At 41.1% G+C, this 21,115-nt stretch overlaps 1 protein-coding gene across 4 annotated transcripts in view; it reads left to right on the forward strand.

Annotated features, from left to right (window-relative positions):
* Nucleotides 1-21,115, forward strand: part of ANKRD17 (ankyrin repeat domain 17) — a 584,488-nt gene that overhangs the window by 536,363 nt on the left and 27,010 nt on the right. For all 4 annotated transcript variants that reach the window (XM_053703322.1, XM_053703325.1, XM_053703327.1 and 1 more), the window contains 2 exons: nt 3,642-3,884; nt 19,453-19,634. In XM_053703322.1, coding sequence (XP_053559297.1) covers nt 3,642-3,884; nt 19,453-19,634 — 425 coding nt within the window. The remainder of the gene's footprint in view (nt 1-3,641; nt 3,885-19,452; nt 19,635-21,115) is intronic.

The following is a 21,115-nucleotide window of genomic DNA, read 5'->3' on the forward strand; positions in this document are numbered from 1 at the left end:
GATTTGCAAGGCTGCAACTTGGTCCTCTCTTCACACTTTTGCCTCAGCTGAGGCCGCTTTTGGGAGAAAGGTTCTTCAAGCAGTGGTGCCTTCCGTTTAGGTTCCCTGTCTTGTCCTTCCCTTATCATCTGTGTACTCTAGCTTGGGTATTGATTCCCAATAGTAATTAGATGATCCGTGGACTCATCGTGTCATTTAAAAAAAAAAAAAACATTTATTCTTACCTGATAAATGTATTTATTTCTTGACACGATGAGTCCACGGCCCACCCTGTTTAGACAGGTTATTATGTTATAAACTTCAGACACCTCTGCACCTTGTTACGTCCTTTCTCTCCTTTACTTCGGTTGAATGACTGGGATGGGAGGGAAGGGAGAGGTGATATTTAACAGCTTTGCTGTGGTGCTCTTTGCCCAATAGTAATTAGATGATCCGTGGACGACTCGTGTCAAGAAAGAAATACATTTATCAGGTAAGCATAAATTTAGTTTTTCCCATGTAGTATTTCTATTAAGGATAGAGGCAGTGGCGGTTCTAGACAAATTTTACTGGGGGTGGGGCCAGTGTTTAATCAGAGGGGCACATTAAAAAACGGAAACAAATTATATTTAAACATTAAATACTTTAATTTTGCTTTACATTAAAATCATACAAACATTTATTTTGTACATTGAGTGCATCAATTGAAACAATGAGGTAGGGCCATCAAAAATTAGAAATTAAATACAGTAGGACAATGCTGCAAAAGGTGGGCATGGACCCCTGAAAATAATATTTAACTGATGTTGAGCTACTGAAATATCATCAAAAACAATGTAATTTCCCCACACCTTATAACCTTCTGACATGAAACTATGGAGGCCTTCAGCATGAAATGTTGCTGGTAATCAACATTTAACATAAGTGCCAAAAATAACCAATTTATTTTAACGAACAAAACTCCACATCAGCTATTGGGGCTATCAGAGCCGATGCTGAAATGTGTAACATAAGTAAAAATTTTAAAGAAACCAATCACATATAACAAAAACAGTATTTTGACCAAATAAAAGGGTACAACAATGTGTCATTTCTATTTATGGAAGCCAGTGCTACTGTGGACAGTTGAGTGTGATTACTTGAGTATTTGAATTGGCGGAATCCTGGATCAATTGATTTTTAATCAAATATAGATACATAGATTGCGGTCATTCTTGGCAAATAGTGCCATAGTTTTGCTTACCTTCGCCTATTGCAAAAAGACATTATTAGCCCCTCTCTTGACTCCAATACTGCTGTTCTCATTCTCATCTTGCATCCGGCAAGGCAGTGTTTGGCTGTGTCGCTCTAATTAATCCGTGTAGAATGCTGAGTCACATTACATTAGTTCCGCTTTTGGTGCTAGCGCATAAAATCGTAATAACTTTATCATTAAATTATTTCATTTTTTATTCAGTCAGCTCAGGGGGGCTAGGGACATTTTTACAGGGGCACTGGACCCTGTAGTCCCCATGTAGAACCGCCACTGAAGAGAGGGTTTCCTTAATTATATGCACTTGTGTTGTATGTAAATTTATTTTTTAGCGCTGTGGCATTACCCTGTTCTAAAGAGTTTCCTAGTACCAGATACAAGGGTGTGTTTCTTGGGAACAATTATGATTCTCTATCCATAAAGCTTTTTTCTGAAGGATGTCAGTAAATCCAAACTTCTTCCTTCTTGCCTTTCACTAAAGGCTTCTATCCGTCCATCTGTGGCTCAATGCATGGAGGTAATTGGTCTGATGGTTGTTTCCATGGACATCATTCCTTTTGCTCTGTTCTATCTGAGACCTCTACAGCTATGCATGCTCAGTCAATGGAACGGAGACCACTCGTGGAGGATAAATCTGGATCCCCTATCAAGAGACTCTCTTGTTGTGGATTTCTCAAGACCATCTGTCTCGAGGTACATGCTTCCTGAGACCTTCCTGGGTGATTGTGACCACGGACATCAGCCTGTTAGGCTGGGGAGCAGTTTGGGGCTCCTTAAAAGTTTATTTTTGCTATTTCTTCTGCTCACAGAGTTTCAGAGCTTTCGGCTCTGCAGTGTGATTCCCCTTACCTTATTTTTCATGCAGATAAGGCGGTCCTTTGTACTAAGCTGGGATTTCTTCCTAAAGTTGTATCGCTTTATCAATCAGGAAATTGTTGTTCCTTCTTTTTGTCCCAATCCTTCTCAGAAGGAACGCCTTTTGCATAAACTGCACGTTGTGTGTGCTCTAAAATTTTACCTTTAAACAACTAAAGATTTTTGGCAATCTTCTGCCCTGTTCGTTGTTTCTCTGGTAAGCATATGGGTCAGAAGGCCACTTTCTCTCTGGTTAAGAAGTGTTATCCGCTTAGCATATGAGACAGCGGGACAACAGCCTCCTGAGAGAATTTCTGCTTATTCCACTAGGACCGTCTCTTCTTTCTGGGCTTTCAAAAATGAAGCATCTGTGGAGCAAATCTGCAAGGCAGCCACTTGGCCCTCATTGCATTCTTTTTCCAAATTCTACAAATTTGATACGTTTGCCTTGGCTGAGCCTTCCTTTGGGAGAAAAGTTCTTCAAGCGATGGTGCCTTCTGTTTAGGTCGCCTGTCTTGTTCTCCCTCCCTTTCATTCTGTGTCCTTTAGCTTGAGTATTGGTTCCCACTAGTAATTGGAATGAATCGTGGACTCTCCATGCCTTAGGAAAGACAACAAAATGTATGCTTACCTGATTTATTTATTTCCGGGCATGGAGAGTCCACGACTCGCCCTTATTTAATGTATGACGGAATTTGTTTTGGTATAAACCTCAGGCACCTCTCTACCCTTATGTTATCTTTTTTTTAATTTTCCTTCGGCCGAATGACTGGGGATTATGGGTAATGGAAGTGGCACTTAACAGCTCTGCTGAGGTGCTCTTTGCCTCTTCCTGCTCGCCAGGAGTTGAATATTCCACTAGTAATTGGAATGAATCGTGGACTCTCCATGCCCAGAAAGAAAAAAAATTATCAGGTAAGCATAAATTTTGTTTTTATTTTAATCCCCCCCTTTATTGTTACTTGTGGACGTTCACATACGTAACAGGTCGTGTACTTTCACAACCTATATGAAAGAAAACAATGTATATCTTACCTGATAGATTCATTTCTTTCATGATGGCAAGAGTCCACGAGCCCCCACCCATTGGGGTTGTTTTTTCTTTAAACACTTTTTTTTCCATGCTCCTAATTTTGGCTTTTACTCCTTCTATACACCTCACCACTTGGCTATACGTCAAACTAAGGTATGAGTGAGGTGGGAGGGTTTTATAGACTTAAGGAGTTTGGGGAACTTTGCCACCTCCTGGTAAGAATGTATATCCCATACGTAACAGGTCGTGGACTCTCGCCACCATGAAATAAATGAATTTATTAGGTAAGATATAAATTATTTTTTTTGTCAATCGCTATTGCTCTTTTCTTTAAATGAAAATAAAAAAGAGATATATCGGCATGTAAAGTATAATTTTCTGTAAGTAAAATTGCATTCGACAAGTCCTATACAGACAGGAAAAGGATTAAAGGTTTGAAAATGGTAATCAAAAATCAGATGAAAAGTTTTTGTTTTTAATTGAAAGTTATTCTTTTAGATTACAATTTTTTTTTATTTCCAGAATCAGTCCAGGCTGTATCCACTGGTGGTAGAGCACAGTCTCCTTCCCCTTCGGGAGTTCCGATGGTGTCTGAAAAAACTACAGTGCCTCAGGACAGAAAAGTTCCTGTCCCAATAGGAACAGAGCGTTCTGCGCGTATACGACAGACCGGAACCTCTGCACCAACTGTTATTGGGAGCAATTTAGCTGCTTCTGTGGGTCACAGTGGGATCTGGTCTTTTGAAGGGATGGGAGGTAATCAAGGTAGGCAATGTTTGTATGCTGCTGTTTTGTGTAGCAATAGATGGACAGACATACTTTGGAAAGTATTTGGCATGGTGGATTTGATTTTAAGACTCAATTTAAAGGGACATTCCAGCCAAAAATGCAATCCATATGGATGCATTTCAATTTGATATAAAAGCATTTTTGTAATCTAGATGTATTAGCCAAAATGCTTCTAATGAAAGATATAGCATTTTCAAAAGTGTATTGAAGTATGCACCGTGCACCAGCATTTTTAACCCTGCACTTGCTCAGAGAGCCTAAGGTGCTTGTACCATCTGGTAATGACTCAATTTGTTAATTACTGACATGATGAAAGCCCCACTGGTGCTCTGAGCTGCTGCTGGTGCACTGAGAATATCTAGCTATGCTTCACATGCAGAGAAAAATGTTAACACTAAAACAGTGATAACTTTTACTAGAAGCATTTTTGCCAATACATGTATATAGTAAATATGTTTCTATTCAAACATGTAATTCATCTAAGTGTATTTAAATTTTGACTGGAATGGCCCTTTAAATCTCTGTTTTCTGTATTAAGGTTTAATTTCTCCAACATAGGTGTGTCCGGTCCACGGCGTCATCCTTACTTGTGGGATATTCTCTTCCCCAACAGGAAATGGCAAAGAGCCCAGCAAAGCTGGTCACATGATCCCTCCTAGGCTCCGCCTACCCCAGTCATTCTCTTTGCTGTTGTACAGGCAACATCTCCACGGAGATGGCTTAGAGTTTTTTAGTGTTTAACTGTAGTTTTTATTATTCAATCAAGAGTTTGTTATTTTGAAATAGTGCTGGTATGTACTATTTACTCAGAAACAGAAAAGAGATGAAGATTTCTGTTTGTATGAGGAAAATGATTTTAGCAACCGTCACTAAAATCCATGGCTGTTCCACACAGGACTGTTGAGTGCAATTAACTTCAGTTGGGGGAACAGTGAGCAGTCTCTTGCTGCTTGAGGTATGACACATTCTAACAAGACGATGTAATGCTGGAAGCTGTCATTTTCCCTATGGGATCCGGTAAGCCATGTTTATTACGATCGTAAATAAGGGCTTCGCAAGGGCTTATTAAGACTGTAGACTTTTTCTGGGCTAAATCGATTCATTATTAACACATATTTAGCCTTGAGGAATCATTTTATTTGGGTATTTTGATATAATAATATCGGCAGGCACTGTTTTAGACACCTTATTCTTTCCCAAAGCATAGGCAGAGCCTCATTTTCGCGCCGGTGTTGCGCACTTGTTTTTGAGAGGCATGGCATGCAGTCGCATGTGAGAGGAGCTCTGATACTTAGAAAAGACTTTCTGAAGGCATCATTTGGTATCGTATTCCCCTTTGGGCTTGGTTGGGTCTCAGCAAAGCAGATACCAGGGACTGTAAAGGGGTTAAAGTTCAAAACGGCTCCGGTTCCGTTATTTTAAGGGTTAAAGCTTCCAAATTTGGGGTGCAATACTTTTAAGGCTTTAAGACACTGTGGTGAAAATTTGGTGAATTTTGAACAATTCCTTCATGTTTTTTCGCAATTGCAGTAATAAAGTGTGTTCAGTTTAAAATTTAAAGTGACAGTAACGGTTTTATTTTAAAACGTTTTTTGTACCTTGTTATCAAGTTTATGCCTGTTTAACATGTCTGAACTACCAGATAGACTGTGTTCTGAATGTGGGGAAGCCAGAATTCCTATTCATTTAAATAAATGTGATTTATGTGACAATGACAATGATGCCCAAGATGATTCCTCAAGCGAGGGGAGTAAGCATGGTACTGCATCATTCCCTCCTTCGTCTACACGAGTCTTGCCCACTCAGGAGGCCCCTAGTACATCTAGCGCGCCAATACTCCTTACTATGCAACAATTAACGGCTGTAATGGATAATTCTGTCAAAAACATTTTAGCCAAAATGAACACTTATCAGCGTAAGCGCGACTGCTCTGTTTTAGATACTGAAGAGCATGACGACGCTGATAATGTTTCTGAAGGGCCCCTAACCCAGTCTGATGGGGCCAGGGAGGTTTTGTCTGAGGGAGAAATTACTGATTCAGGGAACATTTCTCAACAAGCTGAACCTGATGTGATTACATTTAAATTTAAGTTGGAACATCTCCGCATTCTGCTTAAGGAGGTATTATCCACTCTGGATGATTGTGACAAGTTGGTCATCCCAGAGAAACTATGTAAAATGGACAAGTTCCTAGAGGTGCCGGGGCTCCCAGAAGCTTTTCCTATACCCAAGCGGGTGGCGGACATTGTTAATAAAGAATGGGAAAGGCCCGGTATTCCTTTCGTCCCTCCCCCCATATTTAAAAAATTGTTTCCTATGGTCGACCCCAGAAAGGACTTATGGCAGACAGTCCCCAAGGTCGAGGGAGCGGTTTCCACTTTAAACAAACGCACCACTATACCCATAGAGGATAGTTGTGCTTTCAAAGATCCTATGGATAAAAAATTAGAAGGTTTGCTTAAAAAGATGTTTGTTCAGCAGGGTTACCTTCTACAACCAATTTCATGCGTTGTCCCTGTCGCTACAGCCGCATGTTTCTGGTTCGATGAGCTGATAAAGGCGGTCGATAGTGATTCTCCTCCTTATGAGGAGATTATGGACAGAATCAATGCTCTCAAATTGGCTAATTCTTTTACCCTAGACGCCACTTTGCAATTGACTAGGTTAGCGGCTAAGAATTCTGGGTTTGCTATTGTGGCGCGCAGAGCGCTCTGGTTGAAATCTTGGTCGGCTGATGCGTCTTCCAAGAACAAGCTACTTAACATTCCTTTCAAGGGGAAAACGCTGTTTGGTCCTGACTTGAAAGAGATTATCTCTGATATCACTGGGGGTAAGGGCCACGCCCTTCCTCAGGATCGGCCTTTCAAGGCAAAAAATAAACCTAATTTTCGCCCCTTTCGTAGAAACGGACCAGCCCAAAGTGCTACGTCCTCTAAGCAAGAGGGTAATACTTCTCAAGCCAAGCCAGCTTGGAGACCAATGCAAGGCTGGAACAAGGGAAAGCAGGCCAAGAAACCTGCCACTGCTACCAAGACAGCATGAAATGTTGGCCCCCGATCCGGGACCGGATCTGGTGGGGGGCAGACTCTCTCTCTTCGCTCAGGCTTGGGCAAGAGATGTTCTGGATCCTTGGGCGCTAGAAATAGTCTCCCAAGGTTATCTTCTGGAATTCAAGGGGCTTCCCCCAAGGGGGAGGTTCCACAGGTCTCAGTTGTCTTCAGACCACATAAAAAGACAGGCATTCTTACATTGTGTAGAAGACCTGTTAAAAATGGGAGTGATTCATCCTGTTCCATTAAGAGAACAAGGGATGGGGTTCTACTCCAATCTGTTCATAGTTCCCAAAAAAGAGGGAACGTTCAGACCAATCTTAGATCTCAAGATCTTAAACAAGTTTCTCAAGGTTCCATCGTTCAAGATGGAAACCATTCGAACTATTCTTCCTTCCATCCAGGTAGGTCAATTCATGACCACGGTGGATTTAAAGGATGCGTATCTACATATTCCTATCCACAAGGAACATCATCGGTTCCTAAGGTTCGCATTCCTGGACAAGCATTACCAGTTCGTGGCGCTTCCTTTCGGATTAGCCACTGCTCCAAGGATTTTCACAAAGGTACTAGGGTCCCTTCTAGCTGTGCTAAGACCAAGGGGCATTGCTGTAGTACCTTACTTGGACGACATTCTGATTCAAGCGTCGTCCCTTCCTCAAGCAAAGGCTCACACGGACATAGTCCTGGCCTTTCTCAGATCTCACGGATGGAAAGTGAACGTGGAAAAGAGTTCTCTATCTCCGTCAACAAGGGTTCCCTTCTTGGGAACAATAATAGACTCCTTAGAAATGAGGATATTTCTGACAGAGGCCAGAAAAACAAAGCTTCTAGACTCTTGTCGGATACTTCATTCCGTTCCTCTTCCTTCCATAGCTCAGTGCATGGAAGTGATCGGGTTGATGGTAGCGGCAATGGACATAGTTCCTTTTGCGCGCATTCATCTAAGACCATTACAACTGTGCATGCTCAGTCAGTGGAATGGGGATTATACAGACTTGTCTCCGAAGATACAAGTAAATCAGAGGACCAGAGACTCACTCCGTTGGTGGCTGTCCCTGGACAACCTGTCACAAGGGATGACATTCCGCAGACCAGAGTGGGTCATTGTCACGACCGACGCCAGTCTGATGGGCTGGGGCGCGGTCTGGGGATCCCTGAAAGCTCAGGGTCTTTGGTCTCGGGAAGAATCTCTTCTACCGATAAATATTCTGGAACTGAGAGCGATATTCAATGCTCTCAAGGCTTGGCCTCAGCTAGCGAGGGCCAAGTTCATACGGTTTCAATCAGACAACATGACAACTGTTGCGTACATCAACCATCAGGGGGGAACAATGAGTTCCCTAGCGATGGAAGAAGTGACCAAAATCATTCTATGGGCGGAGTCTCACTCCTGCCACCTGTCCGCTATCCACATCCCAGGAGTGGAAAATTGGGAAGCGGATTTTCTGAGTCGTCAGACATTGCATCCGGGGGAGTGGGAACTCCATCCGGAAATCTTTGCCCACGTCACTCAGCTGTGGGGCATTCCAGATATGGATCTGATGGCCTCTCGTCAGAACTTCAAAGTTCCTTGCTACGGGTCCAGATCCAGGGATCCCAAGGCGGCTCTAGTGGATGCACTAGTAGCACCTTGGACCTTCAAACTAGCTTATGTGTTCCCGCCGTTTCCTCTCATCCCCAGGCTGGTAGCCAGGATCAATCAGGAGAGGGCGTCGGTGATCTTGATAGCTCCTGCGTGGCCACGCAGGACTTGGTATGCAGATCTGGTGAATATGTCATCGGCTCCACCTTGGAAGCTACCTTTGAGACGAGACCTTCTTGTTCAGGGTCCGTTCGAACATCCGAACCTGGTTTCACTCCAGCTGACTGCTTGGAGATTGAACGCTTGATCTTATCGAAGCGAGGGTTCTCAGATTCTGTTATCGATACTCTTGTTCAGGCCAGAAAGCCTGTAACTAGAAAGATTTACCACAAAATTTGGAAAAAATATATCTGTTGGTGTGAATCTAAAGGATTCCCTTGGGACAAGGTTAAGATTCCTAAGATTCTATCCTTCCTTCAAGAAGGATTGGATAAAGGATTATCTGCAAGTTCCCTGAAGGGACAGATTTCTGCCTTGTCCGTGTTACTTCACAAAAAGCTGGCAGCTGTGCCAGATGTTCAAGCCTTTGTTCAGGCTCTGGTTAGAATTAAGCCTGTTTACAAACCTTTGACTCCTCCTTGGAGTCTCAATTTAGTTCTTTCAGTTCTTCAGGGGGTTCCGTTTGAACCCTTACATTCCGTTGATATTAAGTTATTATCTTGGAAAGTTTTGTTTTTAGTTGCAATTTCTTCTGCTAGAAGAGTTTCAGAATTATCTGCTCTGCAGTGTTCTCCTCCTTATCTGGTGTTCCATGCAGATAAGGTGGTTTTACGTACTAAACCTGGTTTTCTTCCAAAAGTTGTTTCTAACAAAAACATTAACCAGGAGATTATCGTACCTTCTCTGTGTCCGAAACCAGTTTCAAAGAAGGAACGTTTGTTGCACAATTTGGATGTTGTTCGCGCTCTAAAATTCTATTTAGATGCTACAAAGGATTTTAGACAAACATCTTCCTTGTTTGTTGTTTATTCCGGTAAAAGGAGAGGTCAAAAAGCAACTTCTACCTCTCTCTCTTTTTGGATTAAAAGCATCATCAGATTGGCTTACGAGACTGCCGGACGGCAGCCTCCCGAAAGAATCACAGCTCATTCCACTAGGGCTGTGGCTTCCACATGGGCCTTCAAGAACGAGGCTTCTGTTGATCAGATATGTAGGGCAGCGACTTGGTCTTCACTGCACACTTTTACCAAATTTTACAAGTTTGATACTTTTGCTTCTTCTGAGGCTATTTTTGGGAGAAAGGTTTTGCAAACCGTGGTGCCTTCCATTTAGGTGACCTGATTTGCTCCCTCCCTTCATCCGTGTCCTAAAGCTTTGGTATTGGTTCCCACAAGTAAGGATGACGCCGTGGACCGGACACACCTATGTTGGAGAAAACAGAATTTATGTTTACCTGATAAATTACTTTCTCCAACGGTGTGTCCGGTCCACGGCCCGCCCTGGTTTTTTAATCAGGTCTGATAGTTTATTTACTTTAACTACAGTCACCACGGTACCATATGGTTTCTCCTATGCAAATATTCCTCCTTAACGTCGGTCGAATGACTGGGGTAGGCGGAGCCTAGGAGGGATCATGTGACCAGCTTTGCTGGGCTCTTTGCCATTTCCTGTTGGGGAAGAGAATATCCCACAAGTAAGGATGACGCCGTGGACCGGACACACCGTTGGAGAAAGTAATTTATCAGGTAAACATAAATTCTGTTTTTTAGAAGAGTAACTTTTCAGATTATTTTTACAGTTCTATCAGAAAATGGCTGATTTAGTTATATACTAATAGAAATAGATAATTATGACATTATTGGGAGGTTGAATATCTCCATTTTAATAAATGTATCATTAGATCAGCTTTTCAACTGTGTTTCAGTGGAGAGAATAATCACTACCTTAACTATTTATAAAAAATTTAAACTAAAGAAAAATAATCATTACCTTTATAGGGATAGGAAGCCCAAAAATGTCCTTTCATGATTCAGATAGAGCATGCGATTTTAAACAACATTCTAATTTACTTCTATTATCAGTTTGTCTTGCTCTTTTTTATCTTTTGTTGAAAAGCAGGGACATAAGTTAAGGAGCCGGCCCATTTCTGGAGCCACTATATGGCAGCAGTTTCGCAAGAATGTTATCCATTAGCAAGAGCACTAGATGGCAGCACTATTTCCTGCCATGTAGTGCTCTAGAAGCAAATTTGATAATAGAAGTAAATTGGAAACTTTCTTGAAAATGGTGTGCTCTGTCTGAATCACAAAATTACTTTCATATCCCTTTTAATAAGGTTTTAGTTTTCTAAAGCAATAACATTATAGGTTTCACTTTAATTTTTACTGCTTGCCCCTCTCTCCTCACACTTAAATCCTTGTGCAGATCTAGTCCACTTCAAAACAATGTTTTATTCATTGAGGTTCTTGAAACTTAAGGGACATAAACCCAAACTTTTTCTTTCATGATTCAGATAGAACATATCATTTTAAACAACTTTCCAATTTACCTCTATTAGCACATTTTCTTCATGTTCTTGTTATCTTTTGTTGAAAAGCAGAAAGCTAAGTTCAGGAGTGTGCACGTCTTCATTACTATATGGCAGCAGTTTTGCAACGATTTACATTAGCAGGATTACTAGATGGCAGCACTAATTCCTGTCATGTAGTGCTCCAGCCATGTGCACGCTACCTATCTAGATACTAGATCTGTAGAGATGAGCCTCCATATATATGCTATTCAACAAAGGATACCACAAAACTAAGCAATTTTGATAATAGAAGTAAATTGGAAGCTTTATCTGAATCATTTTTGACTTTCATGTCCCTTTAGTAAGGAATGTATTCTGTGTACATACAATTGCAGGGAAACAATGGAATTAAAGGGACAGTAAAGTCAAAATTAAAGTTTCATGATTCAGATCGAACATGCACGTTAAAAGTACATTGGACATTTTTTTTTTAATCTAATTTGCTTTGTTTTTTTGGTATCCTATGTTGAAAAGCATATCTACGGAAGCTCAGGAGCAGCAATGCACTACTGGAAGCTAAGTGCTGATAGATGGCTGCACATATGTGCCTCTTGTCGATAGCTTACCCAATGTTTTCAGCTAGCTCCCAGTAGTTCGTTATTGCTCTTTCAGCCAAAAAAAAAATCTAATTTTATTAAATCTACTTTTTTTTTTTTTTTAATTGTCCCTTTTTAGGGACTGTATGTTTATTTTATAACATTTGTGCTGTGAGGAAAAGTCATGTTATTTCTGTAGACACAAATTCATAATTTTGAGAACTACAAAACCAAGAATATGCGATAATGTTATAGATACATAAAATGCTTAAAATAATTTTACACAAACCTCTGGTAGAGCATGACATTGTGACAGGGTTAATGGAATTAATTTACCAAAAGTTAAACGTTACAGCCATGGAGATACATCCTCATGCAACATACTGTAATTTAAAACTAATCCTTTTTAGGGCGAGTAGCAATTGGATTGTAATGTTTCTTAAAGGGACATGAAACCCAAAAAAATTCTTTCATCATTCAGATAGAGAATAGAATTTTAAACAACTTTCCAATTCACTTCTATTATTTAATTTGCTTCCTTCTTTTGTTATCCTTTGCTGAAAGGTATTTCTAGGCAAGCTCAGGAGCAGCAGAGAACCTAGTGCATTGCTGCTTCTTCAACAAATGATACCAAGAGAATGAAACAAATTAGATAATAGAAGTAAATTAGAAAGTTGTTTAAAATTGTATTTTCTATCTGAATCATGAGAGAAAAATGTGGGTTTCTTGTCCCTCTAAATATAAAACTATATTTAAATACATTTTTCCTAAATAAGTATTTCAATTAAAAAAAATCATTTAAATCATTGATTTTTTTTATCCTTTGTGGTATTTAGTCATTTTTAAAGGGACAGTCTAGGCCAAAATAAACTTTCATGATTCAGATAGAGCATGTCATTTTAAACAATTTTCCAATTTACTTTTATCACCAATTTTGCTTTGTTCTCTTGGTATTCTTAGTTGAAAGCTTAACCTAGGAGCTTCATATGCTAATTTCTTAGACCTTGAAGCCCACCTCTTTCAGATTGCATTTTAACAGTTTTTCACCACTAGAGGGTGTTAGTTCACGTATTTCATATAGATAACACTGTGCTCGTGCACGAGAAGTTATCTGGGAGCAGGCACTGATTGGCTAGACTGCAAGTCTGTCAAAAGATCTGAAAAAAGGGGCAGTTTGCAGAGGCTTAGATACAAGATAATCAGAGGTTAAAAGTATATTATAACTGTGTTGGTTATGCAACTGGGAAATGGGTAATAAAGGGATTATCTATCTTTTAAAACAATAAAAATTCTGGTGTAGACTGTCCCTTTAACTTTTAACCAGTTCTCTCTCTCTCTCACTCTCTCTCTCACTCTCTCTCACTCTCACTCACTCACACACTATTTCTCTCTCTCTCCTTTTCTCTCCTTTTCTCTCTCTCCTTTTCTCTCCTTTTCTCTCTCTCCTTTTTTTCTCTCCTTTTTTTCTCCTTTTCTTTCTCTTTTCTCTCTCTCTTTTCTCTCTCCTTTTTTTCTCTTTTTCTTTCTCTCCCTCTACTTTTTTCTCCTCTTCTTTCTCCTTTTCCTTTTCTCTCTATTTTCTCTCCCTCTCTCTCTCTCTCTCCCCCTCCCCCCCCTCTCTCTCTCTCTCTCTCTCTCTTTTCTTTCTCTCCTCTCTCTCTCTCTTCCCATCCCATGTAAATAAATACAAGTAAAACATATAAAATTACTATTGTCCATATATGTTTGCTTTTCTTTGTTCTAGGAAATTTCTATTTTTGCTATGTATGTTTGCTAGCCTATGGACAATAGTAATTGTATGTCTAGTTTTTACTGTATTTTTAAAACATACATTTTTTTTGTTACATGAGGAAATTATATTTGTTCCAAGATCATAGCAATAAATTCATTTTTTGGTATAGTATCCTTTATTTCTAGAGTTGGCCGATACATTTTTGCTGTACATAAATACACAATTTTTACTTTTGTGTTTCCATCTTAATATGGGAAGAGTCCACAGCTGCATTCCTTACTTGTGGGAAATATTGAACCTGGCCACCAAGAGGAGGCAAAGACACCTCAGCCAAAGGCTTAAATACCTCCCCCACTTCCTCATAACCCCAGTCATTCTTTGCCTTTCGTCACAGGAGGTTGGCAGGGAAGTGTTAGAAGATTTCGGAGTAGTCTGTTATGGAGGGTAGTACTCTACGAGATGGAACTGGCGTTTTAAGTAGTCCTGTCAGCCCCTCAGTGAGAGCATGGATAAAAGTTAGAGTCCGGAGATGCAGAGAGAGAGTCTTTATGCAAAACCATCCCGACGCTTCATAGGCAATCAGCGTTGACGAGTTTCGCTGCCTGCTTTCTTCACTCAAGTCCATGTTAGATGCTACTATCTGTCACACTTGAAGGGCCGTGTTCCTGTTCCACGGCATAGATTCTGGTAAGATCGTTGTATGATAACGCAAGAAAACAGGGTCACAGTGTGACTCCTTTAATTTGTATAGAATCAAGGCTTAATATCTCCTTAGGGTGATTATTGAACAGGGGGGGGGGGGGATAATCTTACATGTTTATTTGATTTTATGCTGCTTTTATGTGTTAGATGTTATGGGCTTATAGGCTGTTATGGAATATACAGGTTTCACTTTCACTTTGAGAGCTATGCAGCTTACAAGCTTGGCACGCTTTCTCATAGCAGGGACGGTCCTGCATTGTGCACCATGTGATTCATTCCCTTTTTCCTGACGGGTGTCTTATCAGACAGGAGTCATAAATCTCTGTCTGAGTCATAGGAGGGGGTGAGTGCCCAAGCCATTGGGGTAAAAGGGTGTCGTGTTTTTTTTTTTTTTTAAATTAAAATAAGATGTTTTATTTCTCTAATTATTCTGATACTTCTTCTATTCCTAATGAGTAATTGGGGAGGCCTTACTTCCGTCCTCTTATGTTCCATATGCCTTGATAATGTGATAATATCAAACATGTATGATAACATGGAGCCGTCCACCTCTGAGGAGTTGTCGTCCAATGAGGTGTGTACCCTACATTCTTATATCTCTACACATGCAATTTTCCCGTAGCATTGCTGATCCTCCATCTGGAGGGGGCCTTTTTTCAGACGTTACTGCACAGTTCAGACGGCGGTGTCTGCGACTTTTAATGCTTTACCTCGCCCTGCTAGGCGCAAGTGAAAGGTTTCATATTGCACTCCTTCCCAGAGTACATCAGATAATTTATTGGATTTAACTGAGGGTTATCCGATAATGAAGTTCTTTCTGAGTCTTCAGAGTATGAACATTCTGGGTCGGAGTCTGCTGATTCTAAGCCTTCGGCTGTGGAGGAACCAGACTTTAGTTTAGGAATTTGCGCTTTCTTTGCGCATTCAAAGGTTCCAGAGGCCAAATTGCCTAATGAACCTTTAATTCCTAAATTGGATAGAGTTTGAGGACATGGTGGTACCTTATCCTTCCCTGCTCCAGTTAGATGGCGAACATTATTAAGAATGAATGGGACAGGATTGGATTCCTTTTCCCTCTCTTCTCCCTTTAACAAATTGTCCCCGGTCCTGGACTTTCAATGGATTTGTGAGGTTCCGTCCCTAAATGGAATGGCGTTATCTTCACCCTTGCTAAACGTCCTACTATCTCGCTTGAGGATAGTTCTTTGTTTGAAGAGCCCATGGATAAAAGATGGAAACTCTGTTATGAAAGATGTTTCAACATACAGGATATTTGTTTCAACCGGCGGCGGCTGTTGCCATGGTTCCTGGAGGAACTACATTCTGGTGTGACTCCTTATAGGATTTGATCGGGATGGAGGATCCGCTCAACGTTACTCAGAAAAGATTTACGGCCCTGAGGGTTATAATTCTTTTATCTGTGCTGCTATTAGGTAGTTTATTCGCTTGAATGCTATGGTTTCAGCTTTTTCTGTTCAGGCCTGTCGAGCTCTTGTTGAAGTCATGGTCTTCGGATAGGACTTCTATGTCTAGACTTCTTCCCTCCCTTTAAGAGAATGATTTTGTTTGGTCCAGGCCTGGACTCACTTATCTCCACGGTCACAGGGGGCAAGGGTGCCCTCCTACCGCAAGAGTATATGAACTAATTTAAGGGGCAAATTTCATTCTTTTCGTTCTGATAAAGCCCATGTCAGCAGTCTTCTGCTAAGCCAGAGCAAACCAAAAGCTCTTGGAAGCCGGCTCAGTCCTGGAATAAATCCAAGCAGAGCAAGAAGCCCACCGAGTCTACGTCGGCATGAAGGGTCGGTCCCCAGTCCTCTTGTAGGGGGCAGTATGTGGCTCTTTTCAGTTGCTTGGTTCAGGGACATGCAGGATCCATGGGTCCTGGAGATCATAGCTCAGGGTTACAAGATGGGTTTTAAGTCTCAGCAACCCAAGGGCAGATTTCTCCTGTCTTCCTGACCAGAAAGAGCGGAAGCCTTTCTGGGGTGTGTACAGGATCTGTCCTCTAGGAGTTATTGTCCTGGTGCCTTTCTCAGTGAAAGGTTTGGGATACTATTCAAAACTTTTTGTGGTCGCTAAGGAGGGAACTTTCTGTCCGATTCTTGACCTAAAGTGCTTAAGCAGGTTTTTAAATGTCCCCTCGTTTAAGATGGAGACAATAAGGTACATTGTTCCCCTCGTTTGAGAGGGGTAGTTCATGATCACGATAGATCTGAAGGATGCTCCCTTCTCGTACCAATCCTCAAGGACCACTTCCTGTTACTAAGGTGCGCATTCCTGGACTAGCTCTTCCAGTTTATTGCCCTTCCGTTTGGTTTAGCTAAGGACATTTTTCGAAGAGTGGACCATTCAGAAAATCTCCTGTCTTCTTCGATCCCATGGATGCCAGATAATCTAGAAAGAGTTCTCTTGTACCAAGTACCAGGGTAGAATTCTCGGGTACTATAATAGTCTCCATAGACATGAGAATATTTCTAACAGACCTGAGACGTTGCAAGCTAGCTTCAACATGTCTTGCCCTCCAGATCTCCTTAAGGCCATCTGTGGCTCGGTGTATGGAGGTGATTGGTCTCATGGTGTCCATCTTGGATATCATTTCCTTTCCCAGGTTTCACCTCAGACTGTTGCAACTGCACATGCTGATCTAGTGGAACGGCGATCATTCGGATCTGTCTCAACAGATTTCTCTGGACAACCAATCAGGAGAATTACTCTCTTGGGGGTTTTGTCCGTCTCACTTGTCCTGAGGGACGTCCGTCTCACTTGTCCTGAGGGACGTCCGTCTCAAGACCATCCTGGGTGATTGTGACTACGGTTGCAAGTCTGTCAGGATGGGGAGCTGTTTGGGTGCCAGGAAGGCACAGGGCCTCTGGTCTCAGGAGGCTAAGCTCCCTCCTGATCTCACTTTGGATATTCGGGCAATATACATTGCTTTGAAGGCTTGGCCTCTGCTGTATTCGTCCTAGTTAATCAGATTCCAATCAAACAATATATCCTCTGTGTCTTACATCAACCATCAGGGGGGAACGCAAAGCTCCCTAGTTTTGAGGGAAGTATCTCGGATTCTGGTGTGGGAGAGACACGCATTTGTTTGCTGTCCGCGATCCACATTCCGGGTGTGGACAACTGGGAAGCGGATTTCCTCAGCAGACTATTCTTTCTTCCGGGAGAATGGTCTCTCCATCCCGAGTGTTTGCTGAGATTTGCAAGAGGAAGATCTTATAACATCTCAATACCAAGTTACCCAGATAGAGTTCGAGGTACAGGGATCCTCAGGCGGAGCTAACAGATGCATTAGCGGTGCCTTCGAGGTTCAATCCATTTTATCCTTCCGACCGTTACCACTACTTCCTAGTGTAGTGGCTCGAGTCAAGCAGGCGTCAGTGATACTGACTTCTCCGTCTTGGCCGCGAAGGACATGGTTCGCAGATCTGGTGGGGATGTCATCTCCTCCGTGGAGGTTACCTTGTCACAGGGATCTGCTGACCAAGGTCTCTTTGTTCATCAATGTCTAGATTTTCTGAGGCTGACTGCGTGGAGATTGAACGCTTAGTCCTAGCCAAGAGGGGGTTTTCTGAGAGAGTTATTTTTATTCTCCATCCAGCTCGTAAGCTGGTTGCTCGTCGCATCTATCATAAGGTGTGGAGGAACTACTTATTCTGTTCTCCAGGATGAACTGGAAAAGGGCTTTTCTGCAAGTCCCCTGATGGGACAGTTTTCGGCCCTGTCTGTTACCGCACACAAGGTTTCACGAGCTTCCAGATGTGCAGCCATTTGTTAAAGCTCTGGGATCATACCTGTGTTTAGATCTAAGACTCCTCCTTGTAGTTTAGATCTTGTCCTTAAGGTTTTGCAATGGGCTCCATGGAGCCTATGCATTAAAGGGACACTGAACCCAAAATTTTTCTTTTGTGATTCAGATAGAGCATGCAATTTTAAGCAACTTTCTAATTTACTCCTATTATCAATTTTTATTCATTCTCTTGCTATCTTTATTTGAAAAAGAAGGCATCTAAGCTATTTGTTTGGTTCAGAACCCTGGAAAGCACTTGTTCATTGGTGGGTGGATTTATCCACTAATCGGCAAAAACAACCCAGGTTGTTCACCAAAAATGGGCCAGCATCTAAACTTACATTCTTGCATTTCAAATAAAGATAACAAGAGAATGAAGAAAATTTGATAATAGGAGTAAATTGGAAAGTTGCTTAAAATTGCATGCTCTTTCTGAATCCCGAAAGAAAAAATTTGGGTTCAGTGTCACTTTAAGTAGACATTAAATTGTCTTGGAAGGTTCCTTTTTTACTGGCTATTGCTTCTGCACGCAGAGTATCTGTGATTGCTGCCTTGCAATGCTTCACTCCTTATCTGGCTTTTCATGCCGATAAGGCTGTTCTTCGAACCAAGTTAGGTTTTCTTCCTAAGGTTGTGTCAATTCGCAACATCAAGAGATTGTGGTTCCTTTCTTATGTCCTAATCCTTCGTCGGAGGAACGTTTACAACGTATTTCTGGATGTGGTTTGTGCCTTGAAGTTCTATCTTCGGGCCGCAAAGGAATTTAGACAAACCTCTTTCTCTGTTTGTCCTCTTTTCGGGAAGCGTAGGGGTCAGAGGGTCTCTTAGACTTCCTTATCTTTTTTTCTCAGGAGTGTTATCCGTTTAGCATAGAAACGGCGTGACATAAGCCTCCTCTGAGGATTACGGCTAATTCTACGAGAGCAGTGGTTTCCTCTTGGGCCTTCATAAATGAGGCCTCTATGAATTAGATTTGAAAGGCTGCTACCTGGTTCTTCTTACATACTTTTTCCAAAATTTTACAAGTTTGATGTTTTTGCTTCTGCTGAAGCAGCCTTCAGGAGAAAGGGTTTTGCAGGCTGTGGTGCCCTCAGATTAGGGTCCGCCTCTTTTTTTTTTCCCCTCCCGTTTGCATTGCATGTACTCTAGAGCTTGGGTTTATGTTTCCCACAAGTAAGGAATACAGCTGTGGACTCTTCCCATATTTAGATGGAAAACATAAATTATGCTTACCTGATAATTTAATTTCCATCTGTATGGGAAGAGTCGACAGCTCCCGCCCGTGTTCTCTGATGGGCGGCCGTAAATTTGAAATGTTTTCTTCTGGCACCTTTTTCACCCTGATATTTCTTCTACTGTTCCTTGTTCCCTCGGCAGAATGACTGGGGTTATGAGGAAGTGGGGGAGGTATTTAAGCCTTTGGCTGGGGTGTCTTTGCCTCCTCCTGGTGGCCAGGTTCAGTATTTCCCACAAGTAAGGAATGCAGCTGTGGACTCTTCCCATACAGATGGAAATTCAATTATCAGGTAAGCATAATTTATGTTTTTGTGTTAAACTACATTTTTTTGTTGCAGATAAACTATCAGACTGGTGCCATACAAGCATAAACAATCACATCATGCATAGGCCTATGTCTGACCCAGGAGTGTTTTCTCAACATCAAGCAATTGAGCGTGAGAGTTCTGGAATTGTGCCTGCTTCAGGAACATTCCATCCACATGTACCAGCTGGCTATATGGACTTTCAAAAAGTTGGGGTAATAATCAGAAATATTTGCTTAAAAATGTTTATCCCAGCTTTTGTTCACTTTTTCTAAATGTTCATACATTTGTAAGTGTGTGTGTATAAAGAAATTGGCAACTCAGTCACTGTACTAAGGACATAACAAAAATCAGCCTGCCTAGAAGCTGTTGCTCATTATGGCTTTTCCTTTCAGCTTTACTTCTGTAAATTTCACATTGTAATTTTAGAGAAAATAACTTTTCTTTCATATAGGAGGCAAGAGTCTACGTATGGGCTATACATTCCTACCAGGAGAAGGCAAAGTTCCCCAAACCTCAAAAACCTATACCCCCCCCCCCCCCACACACACACACACACACACACCTCACTTATACCTTAGTTTTAAACTTTGCCTCCATTGGAGGTGGTTGAAGCATGATGATGTGCTTTATTTCTTAAGTGAAAGGCGCTTCAGAGCATATTGAAGCCTGGTTCCCCTGAGAGTACAGTGTTTGTCAGATGGATGTTAAGGAAGTACTGACTCATACTAAGTTTTCACCTCACGGGAAATCCTTCATGGGCTCTCAGTAAATTCGATCGCAAGAACTTGTCTTCTGCCTCCCTTTACAGATCGACGTTCTACTCCTACCCCAATACCTCTGCTGGTCTGCTACTGAGTGGACAAGTGTCTGGGTAATTTTAATATTTTTTTGGATAGACACTCATAGCTATGTTTATGGGCTCTTTTAAAATTGTTTAAAAGTTTAATTATCTATCTATCTATCTATCTATCTATATATATATATATATATATATATATGTATATGTATATATATGTATGTATATATATATATATATATATATATATATATATATATATATATATATATATATATATATATGTATGTATGTATGTGTGTATTGCCCTGGGACAGATTCTTACTATTCCCCTTGCATTTTTTATTTTCTCCGCCAAAAACTTTCATTGCTTTCATTGTAACCCTGCCCTTAAAGGGACACTGAACCCAAATGTTTTCTTTTGTGATTCAGATAGAGCATGCAATTTTAAGCAACTTTCTAATTTACTCCTATTATCAATTTTTCTTAGTTCTCTTGCTATCTTTATTTGAAAAAGAAGGCATCTAAGCTATTTTTTGTTCAGCCAGTGGACAGCACTTGTTTATTGGTGGGTGAATGTATCCACCAATCAGCAAGAACAACCCAGGTTGTTCACCAAAAATGGTCCGGCATCTAAACTTACATTCTTGCTTTTCAAAATAAAGATACCAAGAGAATGAAGAAAACTTGATAATAGGAGTACATTAGAAAGTTGCTTAAAATTGCATGCTCTATCTGAATCACGAAAGAAGAAATTTGGGTTCAGTGTCCCTTTAATATATTTGTCAGGTTTGCGCACAATATTACTCTGTTAGAATTGCCAAAATTAACACTGTTATATATTGTATCATGCGTCCCTATTAGCGCATCTGTAAATTGTGCACGTCAGGACGCATC

The sequence above is a fragment of the Bombina bombina genome, chromosome 2, assembly GCF_027579735.1.
Source record: "Bombina bombina isolate aBomBom1 chromosome 2, aBomBom1.pri, whole genome shotgun sequence".
NCBI classification, from domain to species: Eukaryota; Metazoa; Chordata; class Amphibia; order Anura; family Bombinatoridae; genus Bombina; species Bombina bombina.